The 17,295-nt window shown below is 39.8% G+C and overlaps 2 protein-coding genes across 4 annotated transcripts in view; both read left to right on the forward strand.

The window, feature by feature from the left end:
* The first annotated feature begins 3,216 nt into the window (after positions 1-3,216).
* Positions 3,217-8,962, forward strand: LOC133646368 (14-3-3 protein zeta-like). Of its 2 annotated transcripts, none has more exons than XM_062041651.1 (6): positions 3,217-3,370; positions 3,863-4,283; positions 6,800-6,923; positions 7,238-7,401; positions 7,477-7,572; positions 7,961-8,962. In XM_062041651.1, the coding sequence occupies exons 1-6, from the start codon at positions 3,252-3,254 to the stop codon at positions 8,033-8,035; spliced, it is 999 nt and encodes a 332-aa protein (XP_061897635.1). In that variant the 5' UTR covers positions 3,217-3,251; the 3' UTR covers positions 8,036-8,962. The 2 variants fall into 2 exon arrangements, with proteins under 2 accessions (XP_061897635.1, XP_061897636.1); XM_062041652.1 differs by having other exon boundaries at positions 3,232-3,370; positions 3,924-4,283.
* A 427-nt stretch (positions 8,963-9,389) lies between these two features.
* LOC133646367 (disintegrin and metalloproteinase domain-containing protein 17-like) overlaps positions 9,390-17,295 on the forward strand; it is a 41,826-nt gene continuing 33,920 nt past the window's right edge. For both annotated transcript variants that reach the window (XM_062041649.1, XM_062041650.1), the window contains exons 1-4: positions 9,390-9,588; positions 9,812-9,944; positions 13,322-13,455; positions 16,504-16,592. In XM_062041649.1, the coding sequence (XP_061897633.1) occupies positions 9,483-9,588; positions 9,812-9,944; positions 13,322-13,455; positions 16,504-16,592 (462 nt within the window). In that variant the 5' untranslated portion in view covers positions 9,390-9,482. The remainder of the gene's footprint in view (positions 9,589-9,811; positions 9,945-13,321; positions 13,456-16,503; positions 16,593-17,295) is intronic.

The raw sequence follows: 17,295 nt of genomic DNA on the forward strand, positions 1-17,295 counted from the left end.
TAAAATGAAAATCATATTTGCTAAAGACTAAGGCTTGGCTGATAATGCTAACTACCTAGCTAACTTCAGCAAAGCTGCGGCATTAAGATTTTGCAGACTATTTTTGATTCTGGTGGTAATACGAGACAAAACATATCTCTTTTCAGAATGAGATTCAATGCAAAGGGAATAAATAAAATAGAATCTATTGACGTGTTTCGATGTTTTTAGGAGTCCAAACACCAGAAGCAGATGGGTAACTTTAGTCAACTAGCTAGCAACCTGCCGCTAAGCTGAGGAAAACATTTTACATGTTTGATTCTCACGGTATAATGGGATACAATTTGTCCATTTTAAGTTTAATAATGGACATGCACTTTTGCTTTTAAATATGGGACAATGAAACTAAATATGTGAATTATTGTGACAATATGTTAGACAGTGGAACCTTAACAGTCCCAATTTCCCATAAGAAACAATGCAATTTAGATTACAGCAATCCCTTGTTTATTGCTGTTAATTGGTTCCGAGCATTACTGTGATTAACCAATTTCCATGAAGTAGGAATCATTAATTATATTTAAAATATTTTCATTGCTAGAGCATAAAAAATATTTGCTACCTTTTAAATATGTTTTTTCTACATTATAAAGACACTATGAATATGAAATAACACCATTGAGTCACCTTTGCACTCTTTTAATCCATATAGTAATGCTGCCTAAAACCGAGCCAATCAGTGGCCATGATACTGAACAGCAGGCTCTGATAGGTTTGGTCTCCCAGTGTCCAATACTATAGTAGTACTGATATTTTCAGTTTATTCAGCCATGTATGCTTGAACATGCTTAAGGTAGGACAAAAAAAATTGTAGAATATGCTTTAGGAAAATAAAAAAATATCCCCAAAAATCTGTGATATGGTGAAGCTTCAATGTTTGAAGCAATGGACGACTGTATGACAATATATTATACAGTGGAACCTTATCCCACAGGAAACAGTGGGAATTAGATTAATCAGTTCCGTACTGTCCGTGTCTTTAAACTGACATTTTTAAATAACATTTTAAAATACTTGACTGTAACACCAGTTAACAAATTTAATGTACATTTGTTAAGAAAAAAAACGCTAAAATGCATGTAGTTGCATAGCGGCTAGTGCTGTCAGCTAAGCTCAGCAAGTGCTTGGATTTAATCGGTGTTTAGCCTAAACATCGTTCATTATCGTCTCTCAACATTGAGGGGGGGTGCAAGAAAATGCAAATAAAAAGCCCTTAAATGAGCTATAATGAGATAGGCTAAGCAGGGGGTCAAAGTGAAGGAGTAAGTGGGGATGTTGTGCGCAGGTCCCAGGGGGTGCCCAGTTTGACGTGATTTTTGTCATTTAAATATGTAATATATGTATTATTTAAAAAATAAATATAGCCACGAAAGTTCAATAATAAGGTTGAACATTAAGAATGTCTATGTCTATACCCCATTACTGCAACATAGTTTGTTCCAACTGGATAGCGGCAATCTTAGCTCACCTCACTCAACACAGACGTCATGATGTCATCAAAGCTCACCTTTAAGCATTCACATACAGCACCAGCATTTTGGAACAAATATGAAGGTATAGTAGAAAGGAAACATATAATGAATCTATTTGTGGCAGCATATGAGAAAGTTATGTACAAGTTTCACGTTAGCATCTCCAAACAGATAACTGTAGTCCGTTCAAGGACCCTCGATTAAAGTTAGAAACGGATGTGTCACTAGTTTTCAAAGACAGGGGAACTCTTAATCCACATTCAACCCATTTTTATGATTCGCATCATCAACTGAGGATAATCCTATTTGTATAAACTAAACTTTACTTCCCACTCTGAAGTAAAGGAAAACTTTATATATACAGGTATTTATATTTATATTTAAGTGAATAACAGGTTATATGATTATTTAAAATCATATTATGGCCACTTTTTATTGAATTTGTTTGTACTTTTTTGTAAAAAATGAAATAAAAAAATACAATACAAATAAAAATAAAATTATTTAAGCGATTTATCTAGATATGTTCTAGATGTGTTAATCCTAGGTGTAATAACCTATTTAGGGGGTTTACATGTGTTTTAAAAAGCTAAATCCATGAAATAATTAGTTTTTTAAGTGCCCATAAACAAGTGTGTGTATAGGGCGGCAACGTTTGGGTTTAGGGTGGAACAGGGGGCCTTCAGGAGTCTTGTGTACAGGGGCCCATAATTTGGTGCCATGCCCCTGTCGCCCAGGTGTGTATTTTGAGACTTTTGAAGCATATTTTCAGGCAAAAATGTACCAAATCATCCTTTCAGACGTTTATCAGTAGAGTTATGAGCACAGATATAAGGCGGAGTAAACTGACCGCTTTCGTCCAAATCTTTCAAAGCGAATGAAACATCAGAAAGCAGGTTTTTTCAGAAGGCACCGAGTTGCTCGCTATTATATGCAGTTGCAGCTCAAAACTAGAGCTGACACCAAGGGATTTCCTATCCTATTAATATTGCTATTTCTAGCCATCTGGCCTTCTGCGGACAAGATGCTCTATAACTGAGAATGCCACTTCTCGTGACTGAAATAGGTACCTTAATTCCTTAGCACGGTATAGACTGGGAGGCAAATGCAGAGTCTGTAAAAGCGGAAAAGGAATGGCCTACTTTCGTTCGTTTTTTTGTTGGTTGTGAACAGGATGTCAGCCACCTTTCTGTTGTTTCCTGTTGAGAATCTCTGCGCTTCACAGTGTGAGAAATTGTCATATATTCAGTATGGCTAATATTAATAAGGATTATATGCCATTATGCAGGCAGTTACCCTTGTTGTGACTAAGATACGCAAGGGTGGGGCACAAAAAAGTACAAAGGTCAGCTAAAGGAACCTTTGTTGTTGTCGTTGTTGAATTGAATCTACACAATAACGCTACCGTGTTCACCGTTGCTCAATTGAAGCAGCAAATATGAATAAAAACCTGAATAAATGCCATGTCTGAGTGCCACGCCCGCCTTTCAATGTCCACATCGTGCGAAAGCGGGGAGAGATTGGACAGATGTCGCCATGGCAACATGGTGACGTCATCTCCCTTGCTCTAATTGGAGGAAACCCCGTGCGCTCAGCCACTGCAGCGTTCCCGTCGGTCAAACTACTTTTGATAGCCTCCCCCCTCGCCCCCCATTGCTCGACGCCTATTGGCCAGCGCCTCGAAACCTCCTGTCACTCAAAAGACATCTCGATTTCCAATAGGACAGTCACCTGCCCTAGATGATCCGCCCTACTTTAATCAAGTTCAGTTGGACTTTAGCTGCCGCTGCGTGTTCTCTGCCTTTCAGCCCAATCCCTCGAATCGGAACAATTTGTGAAGCGATTTTGGACCTCAGTAGGTGAGAAACGTCGAGTGTTTTTTTGAACTGGTGTGTTTTCGTGAACGTACAAGAGTTCTGTCTTATAGCTGATATAATAAGTAGGTGGTTATTTTTTTAAAGCTGCGATTCGGTGTATCACATTTTCATTGATAGGAGTGGCCCGTTAGCTTAAGCCAGGAGGTTTAGCCCTGTTAGCCTTCGAGCTAGCTAGCTTTGTGGCGGGCTGCGGTACCGACATGACTCAGCTGCCATTAAAGATCCTTGTTGCCTGTGTCCACGGCTAAGACCTCCATTTTATAACGTTGAAGTTATGGAAATTCCGTTCCATTACTTTAATTTGAAGCTACATCATCGCATTAAAGCGATACTTCTCTACCGCAGGACGACTGAGACGCACCTAATCACGTCGTTACAATAAAATGTAGCCTTTTGCTATGAGTTTCTCTTTGCATAGGGTGTTTTCTCATCTAGCGCACTTTCTCCCTTAATGTGATCATTTCATTTTCTCAGCTTGTCACGCTGCGGTGGGACTAACGCCACTCCTTGTTCCACCCATTCTCCCACTTCACAGTCCGCGACTGTCGCTCGCCCGCATTTCCAACCCATCCGCTCCCTAACGGCAACAAAAAACACTCAAACTATGGATAAACCGGATCTTATCCAGAAGGCCAAGCTGGCCGAGCAGGCTGAGCGCTACGACGACATGGCCGAGTGCATGAAGGCGGTGACGGAAATGGGGAACGACCTTACTAACGAGGAGAGGAACCTGCTCTCCGTCGCCTACAAGAACGTGGTGGGGGCCCGGAGGTCCTCTTGGAGGGTGATCTCCAGCATCGGAGGCAAGGCTGAGACTGAGAAGAAGCAGCAACTGGTTAAGGAATATCGGGAGAAGGTGGAGAAGGAGCTGCAGGACATCTGCAACAACGTTTTGGTAAGGTGTCACCGTTTAAAAAATAAATAGATAAAACCAGGCATCTAATGAACTATGGTGCTGAATTTCCCCCAGGGATCAATAAAGTACTTTCTATCTATTCTATTCTAACCATGTTACCATAGTGGTGCCTCAGACGCAGCAGCCAAGAGATGGAAGGGATACACCTCCCATGCAAAATTCCTAATTGAACATCATTTTGGTCTTATGTTTGTTAAATGTAAGAACGCAGCAAACAATTCTAGGTTACAGCAGCAAAAGGTGGGCTCACTTGGGAGAGTCTTACTTAATCCCATAGTCATACCCCCCCACCCTTGCAAGATCTGGCACAAAATGACATTAAGCACCCTGCACCATATCGACTTTGCTAAAATATGCGGTGATCTCTCATTTATTTGGCACTTTTGCACTGATGTTGTGAGATCGATGAAGCTCCAAAAGGCTGCAGGGCCCCAAGTCCTAGAGTGATATATATTATCCAGGTGTGATGGGTGTACATGTTTTGACGTTTTATCTATGTCAGTGCATATAATGTCTCAACACGTTCAGCCAAAATCTGTCTCGTTGATTTAAAAAGTATTTTAGTCCATGTCAATTGTCACCGCACTCTTTTGCTGTTTGTTCCAATCCTGTGTGATTGTTCCATGGTGGGTATTAGTAGTATATGAAAATATTATGTCGTCTTCCTATTGTTCCTGCGTTTCGGGAATTTTAGAACAATTGTCTTGAACCATGTGAAGGTGTTAACTGATAAGGTCATCATAGCAGCTACCTCTGCATTAAATAGTGCGACTGGGTTGGTAAGTGGGCCACTGCTCACAAGGACAATACTATGAATTCAATAAATCTGCCCGTATCCATGCTGTCGCATCTGGCACATAGCGGAAAGCTAATGTGACAAGCCATCCGCAACAATTAACAATAAACAATTCATACCAGATAAGCATGAGGGTCATGTTTTTAAGCTAATGACTTTAGCCTACATTTGAACAAGTTCCAAGCCTTGATTGATAACCAGAGGTGGTGGTCATTCACTTCTTTAATTAATCTCTTGTAATAGCAGGGATTGTGCTTTTACATTATTCCTATCCTGCCTTGATAGTGGATTAGAGGAGATCTAGCCCATAAGCTTAGTTGTTAAGATTCCAATAATGTCCCCCCTGAACTACTGTCTGCGTTGAGACGCTGCAGGGGCTGTTCGCTTTTAGTAAGCCCTCATGCATGTTCCCGAAGAGTGACTCAGCCTTTTTGTTGTTCTTCTGCTGAGTGTTGCAGAAGGGTGTGTCTCTCCTCAGGCCTCAACTCGCCTGTCTAGAAAAGCCTTTGACGGGCTGCTAACTTTCTCCATAAGAGCAGGTTTGTTTTGAGTTAGCGAGCACTCAAGATATGTTGCTGACTGTGCGCAGGTTACAGTTAATAATTATGCCTGTGTGTGACATAATTACTGTCAGCCTGGGAGATTTGTTGTACCTGCGTCCATCTTGACATACTGTAGATTGCTCTGGCTTGGAGAGTCTACTTTGTTTAATGGTGAACACATTTTCACAATAGGCATTCAAATATATCAGGGAGAATGTTACAAGATTAAAGTCATTACAAGAAATGAATCATAGCTTTAATGGGTAAATGTAAATTCCCACCCAGCTGTAAATGCAGCAGATTGTGGGCCAGTTGCCTCCAGAGACCTGCCATATATTAACTTGTGCTGTAATGTTAAATATTTGTTGCATTGCAGTCCATGTAGTTCTTAAACCCACTCCTTTACACAATCTCAAAAAAATTAGTGTTAAAGTGTCTTTTACTCTGTGTGCATCCTATTACTTTTAATTAGCTTTGATTAGTTGGTGCCAAATTAGATTGCAAAAGGCAATAAGTACAGAAAAGACAAATTATTGTCTGTCAGGCTGGTGACCTTTTTATCTCGCAGCACCGTTTGCACTCATGAGTGCTGCAGTCTGAAGTCAGAGCTTTGTGTGAAAGCACCATGAAGAGAGCATCTCCTCTTGTCTATTGTGGAGCTCGCAGGAAAAGGAATGCCTAGCACATGAGACACGCGTGCATGCTTTTCACTGATCCAATCATGGCTTGTCTATATGACTTGGGAGTGGCTGCTGGGGGTGGGTTTGGCTGAAGGCAAGGGTGCTTTTTTCCTGCCAAGGTTTGGAATCCTTTTTTTTTTTTTTTTTTTTTTTTTAATTACTCATCAGGTTTGAGGCATTGGCCTTTCAGATAATTTTATTCCGTCTTAAATGCTTTTGATTTGAGTATATAACACATTTAAATTACCTTTTAACGTTTATTGTGCAAATATGGCTGCCCCTTGACACTGTAAATATGCACTTCCCCAAGAAATACACCAAATAGTGATACACCAGCTCTGTAGCTTGTAAGAGTAATTCTAATGTTGTACTTTGGTGAAGCCCACCCATATTGCCCCCCCCCCCCCCCCCCCCCCCCCATTCGAAGGTCGACATACAAATGTGTATTGATGAATATTTCCTCTTTTCTCCTTGCAGACATTGCTGAGTACACATTTAATTAAAAACTCCACACAAGCTGAGAGCAAAGTGTTTTACCTAAAGATGAAGGGGGACTACTTTAGATACCTTGCTGAAGTGGCCTCTGGAGATGACAAATCAAGTAAGTTTACTGCCATAATTATTCTTTTTTTCATCTCTTATGCTTCAAATATATTCATATTCCAATTGTAATGTGTGAGATTATCTCACCTTAGGCTGGAAAATATGTCACAGCACCAGTGGCTGGCAGTTGACTTCGCTTTTATACACCAGGGAAATAAAACACACGCCTACATTTTGACCATAGTTTGAATTTAAAAAATGATGCAATGCACTACATAACCATAACAAATGAGCAAATGTGTAAGAACATTTCATAGGATGCCTTAATACATTACCAGTAGTTCATTTGAATTATGTGTGTTAATTCAACAGAGACTATTGAGAACTCGCAGCAAGCGTACCAGGAAGCATTTGACATCAGCAAGACTGAGATGGACCCCACACACCCTATCCGCTTGGGTCTGGCACTTAACTTCTCTGTCTTTTACTACGAGATCCTCAACTCTCCAGAAAAAGCTTGCGAGCTGGCTAAAACGGTGTGTAAGCAATCAGACTAATCATACTCAATTATTTTGTTTATGGATCCCCAAAAACATTCGTTTTGCTCGCAGGCGTTTGATGACGCCATTGCTGAACTCGACCACCTCAACGAGGAGTCCTACAAAGACAGCACCCTCATCATGCAGCTCCTCAGGGACAATCTGACAGTGAGTCATTCCGTTCTAGTGTCACACCAAATGAGAATTGAATTTCATTTGCATAGGTTTAAAGTTTTAGGTGGTGTAATTTGTAGAGTATTTGGAGCAAATTTGAAATCCTGGCCTTTACACATGTATCCACCAGTTTGTCTTCATTGTCCATTATATCAGAACTTGGAATTGTGCTTATTTGGCTGGTACTCATTAACTTTCCTAGGGTAGGATTTTACCTGATCTATTGTACATAAACTGACAAAGAAAATGCATAATGTTTTATTTTATTGCCTGTACTCGCCTAGCAGGTTTTTAGAATGTATATCTTTATTATTCTCAAGCTGCTGCAAGTCTTCTGTTGCCTCACAAAAAAACCACTATTTTATGTTTTGTATGTTCTCAGCTATGGACATCAGACACCGCTGGCGAGGAGGGCGACGCCGGCGAAAGAGGCGAGGGCGGCGACACTGAGAACTAAAAGAGAGAAAGAAGAGTCCTTGGTCTCCAACAACAAAAGGATTAAAAAAAACTTTTTACACATCGTTCATTCCTTTTCCTCCAATCCAACATTCTACCATTGTTGAAAAAAAAAAATCCTGAAATAATGAATTGGAGAAGAAAAAAGTACATTAATGGATTAGGATGACTTATTAAAGCAAAACCTTCCATTCCCTTGGTTTGTCTGTCCTGGCCTTTCAGTATGTGCAATTTCAGCTGTAGAAAAGTATTGATCGCTTGACATGGTATTATGCTCTTTCCTAAAGTTAGACAGAAGCCCTAAAAGTCCCCAACATCAAACAACTGCAAGCTCATCTTCTGATTTGTCTTGTTCTAGGGAGTAATCTGGTTTGTTCTTCTTAGCCTGTCTAAACAAAATTATGTGGTACGGTTACAGATTCTGCAATTCAGCTTCAGATGTTTTTTTTTTTTTTTTTTCATGCTGCAGGGAATGCCAGTGTTCTGTGCAGGCTGGCAGCAAATACTTAGTGCTCATTGGATTAATCCTCACTTTATGCCCTGGTTATGATGCCACTTTTTCACTGAAGCATGTCTGTTGGGGGGAGGGGGAAATTGTGGGGAGGCTTGACTGATTTACATGCAGGGACCTTTTTAATGGGAAGATAAATACAATTCTGTCATTGCATGTCTCTTGAGATAGTACACTGGAATGGGAACAAATGCTGTAACACATAAGTACAAGTGTCAAGTTAAATATTTTTCAATGCAGGTTTCTACACATCCTAAAAGAGGGTGAACTGTTTGTCTGTCCAGTGATTGTCATTAGAGATTTGGACCACTATTGTTTTGCTATTCATTCAATTGTAGTCCCCTATAAAGCCTTGTGGAAACGTTTGAATCCCTGTGTAACAGCTATGTTAACATCAATAAATCATTTTATAAACCATCTGCTTTTTCCTAGTGTGTGTCTATCAATGTACTTAACTTCCACCATTGTGAACAGTTACGATTAAATGCCCATTAGGCTATATCGCAGGTGAAATATAGCTTGAAGAAATTTGGGACTGGTGTTTACAAAATAAATACATATTTTCTTCACCGTTTAAACTGCATTAAGCACAGAACAAAAGTAATGACCGGAAGAAATATTTCACAAATTTGTAGACTTCCGCAGTTTGACGTCATATGTTACGTGCTCACAAGAGCTATTATGTCTGTTTATACTGATCTACTTAAACTATAAAATACTTATACATGTTCTAATTGTCCACCTCTGTCTTGTTAAACCACTTCTCATGACATATAGGAAAATATTTTTTCGGAGTGACTTTTTTTATTTTATAAGCGGAAGTTGCCGCGTTGTCAAGCGTGAACTTCCGGGTTACGCGGCTAGCTCTAGCCTCCCCGACGAGCTGACAAAACTTAGTGACAATGACGGCGTCGCTGTAATATTTATTTTTCCCACAATGTTGAGCATATGGTTATATGTTTTTCTAGGTCATTTTTGTGTTTTCGGAGCAGTTAAGGCAATAATTACCAGAGAAGAAAACAGCGAAGCTCGCGCCGAGATTGGTAAGTTTAGCCAGCCGTTTTCTATATGTAAATAACATCGTTTACTAATATAATTATACATGATATTTTAACTGTAACTGCCTTGATTATAATAGCTTTTTGTAAAATGGGGAGGTTATTTGGTTGGGCCAGTTACAAAAAACGTGTTTTTAGCCAGACTGCTGTTCTTAATACAGTAAATACCAGGATAATCCACCTAAATCGTCTTCTCCATGTCTTCTAGATGCGCTTCATTCCATTCTGTCAGATTTTGAGGTCCTTCCAGTGTCAGACCTCCAGCTACACTCTGTGAGAAAGAGGGACGTAAACACACCGTCCCACCTAGAGCGTTTGGTCATCTTCAGAGCCTTGCAAAGGTTGGAAATGTTTATCTTGTGGTTCCTGTAGAATTAAGAATACTGTACATGTTAGGTTAAAGTATGCATAGTTTACTTTTGTGCGTATGTACTATAGAACCCATTGAGGGATACTTCATTGGCTACACCCACCACTGTATCATAAGAATTTGTAACATTTTGGCCTTGGCATAGAGCTAAATACCTCTTATTTGTAGTACTGTAGTTGAATTAGTATTCTCCCTTGTTGTGATGCATGCGTGCATCAATACAAAAATGTAACCTCTAATAAGCATTGATTCTTTCATCTAAATTATCCAGATGTTATTTAATTGTGCAGTTTGAAATATGAGTACTGTAGTCATACTTGCCAACCCTCCCGATTTTCCCGGGAGACTCCCGAATTTCAGTGCCCCTCCCGAAAATCTCCCGGGGCAACCATTTCTCCCGATTTCCACCCGGACAACAATATTGGGGGTGTGCCTTTAAGGCACTGCTTTTAGCGTCCTCTCTCACCTGAAACCTTCACCACTTAACAGCAGCATGCTGTCCAGGCGTCCGCTTTTCCTCCATGTAAACAGCGTGCCGGCCCAGTCACATAACAATGTAGCGTTGGACGGGTTTGACAATGGTCTTTACTTGAAGATGTCAAGAAATGCTGACACCATGTATGATCTTTTAACTTGTTTAATGATGACGCTAATTTCAAGCACACACACACACGTGAATGCAAGGCATACTGGTTAACAGCCATACAGGTCACACTGAGGGTGTCCGTATAAACAACTTTAACACTGTTACAAATATGCGCCACACTGTCAACTCACACTAAACAAGAATGACAAACACATTTCGGGAGAACTTCCGCACCGTAACACAACATAAACACAACAGAACAAATACCCAGAACCCCTTGCAGCACTAACTCTTGCGGGACGCTACAATAACATCTACGGCTTTTGGAGCTCAGTGCACAACTGCACACACAAGAAGGAGACGAAGCAGAAGAAGAGACATGGCGACGACGAGTAAGAAGAAATACGCTTGCAAGTTCCAAAATGATTGGAAAAAAGAATTTAATTTCATCCAGGACAGCTCGAAGGGGAAGGGGTATGCTGCCTGCACCTCAACCTCGCCCCACCAAACCCACCCCCAACACCATCCCATCTCCCGAATTCGAAGGTCTCAAGGTTGGCAAAAAGTATGACTAGTACCTCGCTTTTTGTTAGTAATCTGTTGCAAAGGGTTGAACAACGACTAGGGTGTAGCCAATGAAGTGTGTGCAAATTGTTCAGCCACTGATCAGTATTGGCCGATTTTTGTGAAAAAGTTTTGATTGTCATTTCCAAATAATACTAATGCAAATCTCCTCGGGCTACACTTTATTTATTTTAACAGGCGGCTGGCAGCTAATTATGTGTCTCCATACAGTGTGGAGCTGCTCCCCTAAGCTAATAGTAATCACCTCCATCACGCCAAATAAGCTGCATTTCTTAGTATTTTAAGTACGGTACATTACCACTGGGGCACGAGAATAAACTTGTTACACACCAAGAGCAAACTTGGAGCAAGCATACTAATAGCTAAACTAGCTGTTTACAAATTCAAGGGTTATTGTGTACTATTGACTTTGTTTTGCTCAAACAATTGTACGTAATACACAAAAAGAAGTAACTAGTTTGAATATTATGTTGATTTTGTTAAACTAACAATACCACTCACTATAGATAAACACATTTACAGTTAATACATGTGAACAGTATTGGTATGGGCCGATCTCACTCCTTGATCGGAATAGGCAAGATAAAACCCTGATCGGATCACAAAGACTAAATCAGATGAAAACGGAATCAATTTTACCCATAAGAAATCATGAAAGTCCAATAAATCCGTTACAGACACTAAAAATATTAACATGCAGAACACATTTCATAGGGAATTATTAGTTATGCATGCAAAATACATATGAATAACTAAAAATGAATAAACAAACATTTCACATCACTGGAGAAGACGGCAGTTAGTGAGAGTGGAGGAGGGGCAGGAAAAGCGAAGCAAACGCCACTTTCATACTTTGCTATGAGTTATTTTTAATTCAATAGTGTTTCTCTCCTTTTTCATTTAAGTGCTGTCATTTGCCACTTTCTCTGGCCTAGTGGAGGCAAATTTTGCAGTCGTACTCAACATTCATCCATCCATTTTCTACCGCTTATTCCCTTCGGGGTCGCGGGGGGCGCTGGAGCCTATCAGCTACAATCAGGCGGAAGGCGGGATACACCCTGGACAAGTCGCCACCTCATCGCAGGGCCTCATACTCAACAATGAAAGCATAAAGACTAAGTCACTTATGCGTGGGAATCTTTGTTTGGGTACTCAATCCCGTAAAATGATACATGGACTATTTTGTTACGCACAACGTTTACTAAAAACAGGGCAAGCTGTGGGGGAGTTTTTTTGTCAAAGTGGGGCATACGAAAACCGAGGTATCACTGTAATAATATACACCAGGGTTGTCAAAAATATCTAAACTAATTTGATTAATCACAAAAAAATATTGCATTTGTCGTGTACATACGCAGATTATAGGGGCTGTTTGCAACAGTTACATTTTTCAAAATAAAAATAACACTATTGGGTAGCTTATGTTACCATTAGTGGTTTCACAGAATACATTTGTATTAAAATTGTGTATATTTTTCACAATTAGTAAGTTTGTGTAATAAAAAGTTTCACCGGCCCGAAAAAAAGATTGGCGTTTACGGCAGTCACTCACCATGTCTCGTCCACACGTAGTGAGCAGGTGCACACATACAAAAGCAGTCCAAGTGAAGCAACAAACAATTATCAGTCTTGTTTTTAATGATACAATATACATTCATTAATAGCTAACACTAACATCCAAATTTACTATCATTAGCTAACACCCAAAGCTAATGAGGGTGCTTGTGTTACGTACGTATGTATTCGAGTTAACGCCCTATGGCGTCTTGTGTAAATGTCCAAACAGCCTCTTTAATTACGTTATTTTGAGCGTACATGCTCCTTTACCTTTAAAAATTGTTACCTAAATGGAGAAGCAGGTTGTTCTACGGTCAGTCATGTCAGTGCAAAGATGAATGAGACTGACAGGTGCGCTCGCTGGCAAATTTCACCCTGACTGGACTATAGATAAAACTGTTACCAAGTTTCGACCAAATTATGTGCATTCAAGTAAAACAAAAATGTTTCTGGATGACAAAATTGCATTTGTGTTCAAATATTTTTTTTAAAGTAAATTTAATTTATGCAAGCAGGCAATAACCTGTTTTAATCACAATTAATCCAAATTCAAGTGTGATTAATCTGATTAGAAAAAATTAATCGTTTGACAGCACTAATATACATGCTTATGTTCTCAGATATTTCAAGCTGTACTTAACCACCAACACAGACCTTTTCACAAAGAACTTTCAAGCCGTGTTTGTTGATAAACTTGGAAGGGAGGAGAATTACGATGTTCAACGTCAGAACTATTTCACAGGACACGTTGTCGGTGAGTTGATTTTAGATCATTTTCATATTCAAAAAAGGTATATGTAGTTAACTAGCTCTCCAGCTAGTTAACTACATTACCTGTCACTCTTCAAACTCCTTGTGCAGATCTGGATGTTTGTTCTTTGAATGTTAAAGTTTAAAGTATTGCCAACTTTGGCAAGGCATATTTTAAAGCATCGCTTGTTCAGTTTTGAAACCAAAACACCTCCATATTGCGTTTCACGCTCCTTTTTTAACCAGTAGAATTGCTGTTTTTTTTGCCACTCTCCCTTTTGTCTCCACAGTTTTAGCTTGCATGCATGCATGCGCTCCTTGTGTGTGCATGCTACTCAATATGCATGTTAAGTTCCACTCTTCTACTCCAAAAGGACACACAAACAACTCATGATTTCCAATTGATCAACTTTTTATTTTCCAACTTGAAGCATTGTTGGTTTCATTTCAGCTGCTCTTCAATTAATCATCAGGTTGTAAACCTTCAAACCACAGAAACAGAGATGTTAATGTAATTACGCAGGTATTTTCAAACAATGTTTCACAAATGCTTTTAAACCTCTGAATGTTTTAAACTTTCTACATAATGTTTTAACTTTCCAATTAGGTGTTTAAACCTAATGTTTCTAAACGCTTAAACAGGATCGGTTTTAGACTTGAATTTGTAAACTTTTAAATAATGATTTAAACAAAACACATTGCTTGTCAAAATGAATTAATCGTTTTAAGTATTAATGGTTCAATTCGGATAAACATTTAAAACGAATTAAAGTTCAACGAATTAACCATTTTAAATGAATTAAAGAATTAACCTAAATCAATTGAATGGAACAAGCAGGTTAAATGAACTGAACTAAATCCATTCAACAATTAGAGTAATTAAAAAGGGAATAAAGAAAATACAAGAATGGCTACGAGCTTGTAGAGTCTTTTCTCGAAGTCTTAAACTTGAACATTCTAAATTCAAGCTTAACTTTTAGCAAGAGTTAAACAGGAATTTATCCTTTAAATTTGCATTAATCTATTGTACTTTTAACTTTAAAATATTAAACCATAAGCTTTGACTTTAAACCTTTCAACTTTAACCATTTGCAATTTAAACTTAAGCTTAAACCCATCCATCCATTTTCTACCGCTTGTCCCTTTTTTTGGGGTCGCGGGGGGTGCTGGAGCCTATCTCAGCTGCATTCGGGCGGAAGGCGGGGTACACCCTGGACAAGTCACCACCTCATCCCGTTTAACATTTTAACTTAAGCTTTAAACTTTTACGTGTGCTTTAAACTTTAAAAACAACTTGCTTTTAACTCGTCAAACACAGTATGCAATCAATGCTCAAACTGAAATGCAGTGGCACAACTTAAACCCAGCAGTTCAAACAAACAAATTAAGATAGTTGAGTAAGCAACTTAAGAAACTTGCAGTAGTGATGGGTCCGGCAACACCGATGCATCGGCGCATGCGTCGAGCTCATAGAGCGATACCCTGTGTCGGTGCGCGTATTGCTTTTAGAAAGTCACGTGACCGAACACGAGCTGTTTTGGTCACGTGACCGCTCATGAGCTGTTCTGGTCACGTGAACGCTCATGAACTGTATCGCACTGACGCCTGCGCGCCAAACTGTGTTTATTAGGAAGCGGCGCAATGCGTGTTGTTGACGAACACCGTTAGGGCAGCTTGTTGTCACTGTCACTCAAAGTTGCATTTCAAAATTACACAGAATAAATGTGTTTATTTTGTTTAGAATTCAGATGGGTTTGATTTGGTGCGCGGCATATATTTGCTGTGCGGCGCACGGTGTGCGCGGAGGACGCTTGAGCACTGCGCAATTGCGCAGGCGCGCACCTTACAGGGAACGTTGCTCACAGGGCACAGAGGAGGCGTCAGTGCGATACAGTTCGCGTATCGGTCACGTGACCAAAGCAGCTCATGATCGGTCACGTGACTTTCTAAAAGCGGTACGCGCACTGACACAGGGTTTCACTCTATGAGCTCGACGCATGCGCCGATGCATCTGTGTGGACCCATCACTACTGTTACTAGAAAAAAGGTACAGGAATGACGGCGCGGCGAAGTTGGTAGAGTGGCTGTACCAGCAATCGGAGGGTTGCTGGTTACTGGGGTTCAATCCCCACCTTCTACCATCCTAGTCACGATACATGTTCACATTATTTATTGACTGTATCTAAAAAAGATAAAAATATATTTTTATTTAAATGAAGATATGAAATAATCCTAAATGAAATACAATGACTTGGTTTATATTATTGTATATACTAGGTCATAAAATCAGTGTCAGTTGAGTCGGTCCATAGGTTGCCTGTAGGGATTTTTAATGTCCAGCAGATGTCAGTATTTAGTGACACAGTATCGACACAGTATCAATACAGTTTTGCAATGTGTCGAAACGCTTCATGAGGCCTCATCAACCCATCACTAACTTGCAGGTACAAGTTAAGCATTTCAATCATCATCAAATGAACAAGCATATTCACTGACCATTGGTGTGTTTGGAGAAAATTGTAGAATAGATCTTGCGATTCTGGCCACTTGCTGTTCTTCCTTGCATGCAGCTTGTTTGGTGAATGAATTTGACTGAACCTCCATTCCTTTTCAGGTGCCTTCAATCAGTAATTTGGCGGCCATTTTCCCTTGGCATTCTGGGAATTGTAGTTCTCAATTGTTTTGACCATGTAGTTTTCCACCATGTAGAGCATGGATTGACACTTGACTGACACTTCAGGGTTTTTTACTCCACAATGCGCCTGGGCTCAGTTTACCAGCAACGTCGCTGCAGTGCGGCAGCATGTGGATAAAAAAAAAAGTACCAGTTTTTCAAGGGCAATATTGTACCTTTTTTAAATTCATTAGTACCATGGTAGTTTGTTCGTAACCAGTATACCGTACAACCCTAATCTAGGATTTATTTGTTGTTTAAAAATCCTTAAGACAAATCAGTTGCGTAGTAAGTTGTGTTGTTCTGGTAACGGTTTTCATCATTTAACAAGAAAACGATCTTCAAAATTATTTGCTGATTTTATCTTTGTGCTTTCAGGTGACGAGAACTCTCGTGTGCAGGCACACATCGATGGAGAGGAGTTTTCAGCTCACATTTTAACTGAAGAAGCAGAGTACAATGTAGAGGTCAGAGGATAAGTCATCGTCATTTTCCTGTGGTCAGCAATCAATGACGCTCTTATTTTGAAACACAACATTTTAACTATGGCAAATAATGAAAGTGAATGTGTTTTAATAGACAAGCTGTTGACACTATAAAACATTTATTAGGTACACACTACAGGCAGTTATTGTAACATTTTCATTGGTCATAAAAGTGTAAAAACAGTTAACCATTGCATAGAACGCGTTGCTGCAGGACTGCAATCTATCTGTGGGAGAATACGTGCTTTTACCTTAGTCTCCAAAAGCGTCCAACAGGACCATAAAATGTGCCTGGATTACTCGCTTGTCCCCTTTCTGGAAAAGACAATTTAGAGCAGTCTGAACACTCCCTAAATATATGGATAATGCCACTAAGTTGGCAGCACTCACCGATCCCTACTCCTGCTACTTCTTCTTAATACACCAGGGGCCTCATGTATAAAGCTAGCATATGCACAAAAATCTGCCGTATGCCCTTTTTTACGGAAAAGGTGAGCTGTATCAAAACTGACGTTGACGTGGAAATGTGCGCTGGCTCACGGCAACTCTCATAGCTGGCGTACACACATTTCTACAAGCTGTGGATACTTTAGCTACACACAAGTGATGCTGGGTAACAGTTCACATAAAAATGTGCACATTTTTACTCCTCAGACTGATTGATGTGCACATCAAAGACTTGTGT

Source organism: Entelurus aequoreus, linkage group LG03, assembly GCF_033978785.1.
Source record: "Entelurus aequoreus isolate RoL-2023_Sb linkage group LG03, RoL_Eaeq_v1.1, whole genome shotgun sequence".
NCBI lineage: Eukaryota > Metazoa > Chordata > Actinopteri > Syngnathiformes > Syngnathidae > Entelurus > Entelurus aequoreus.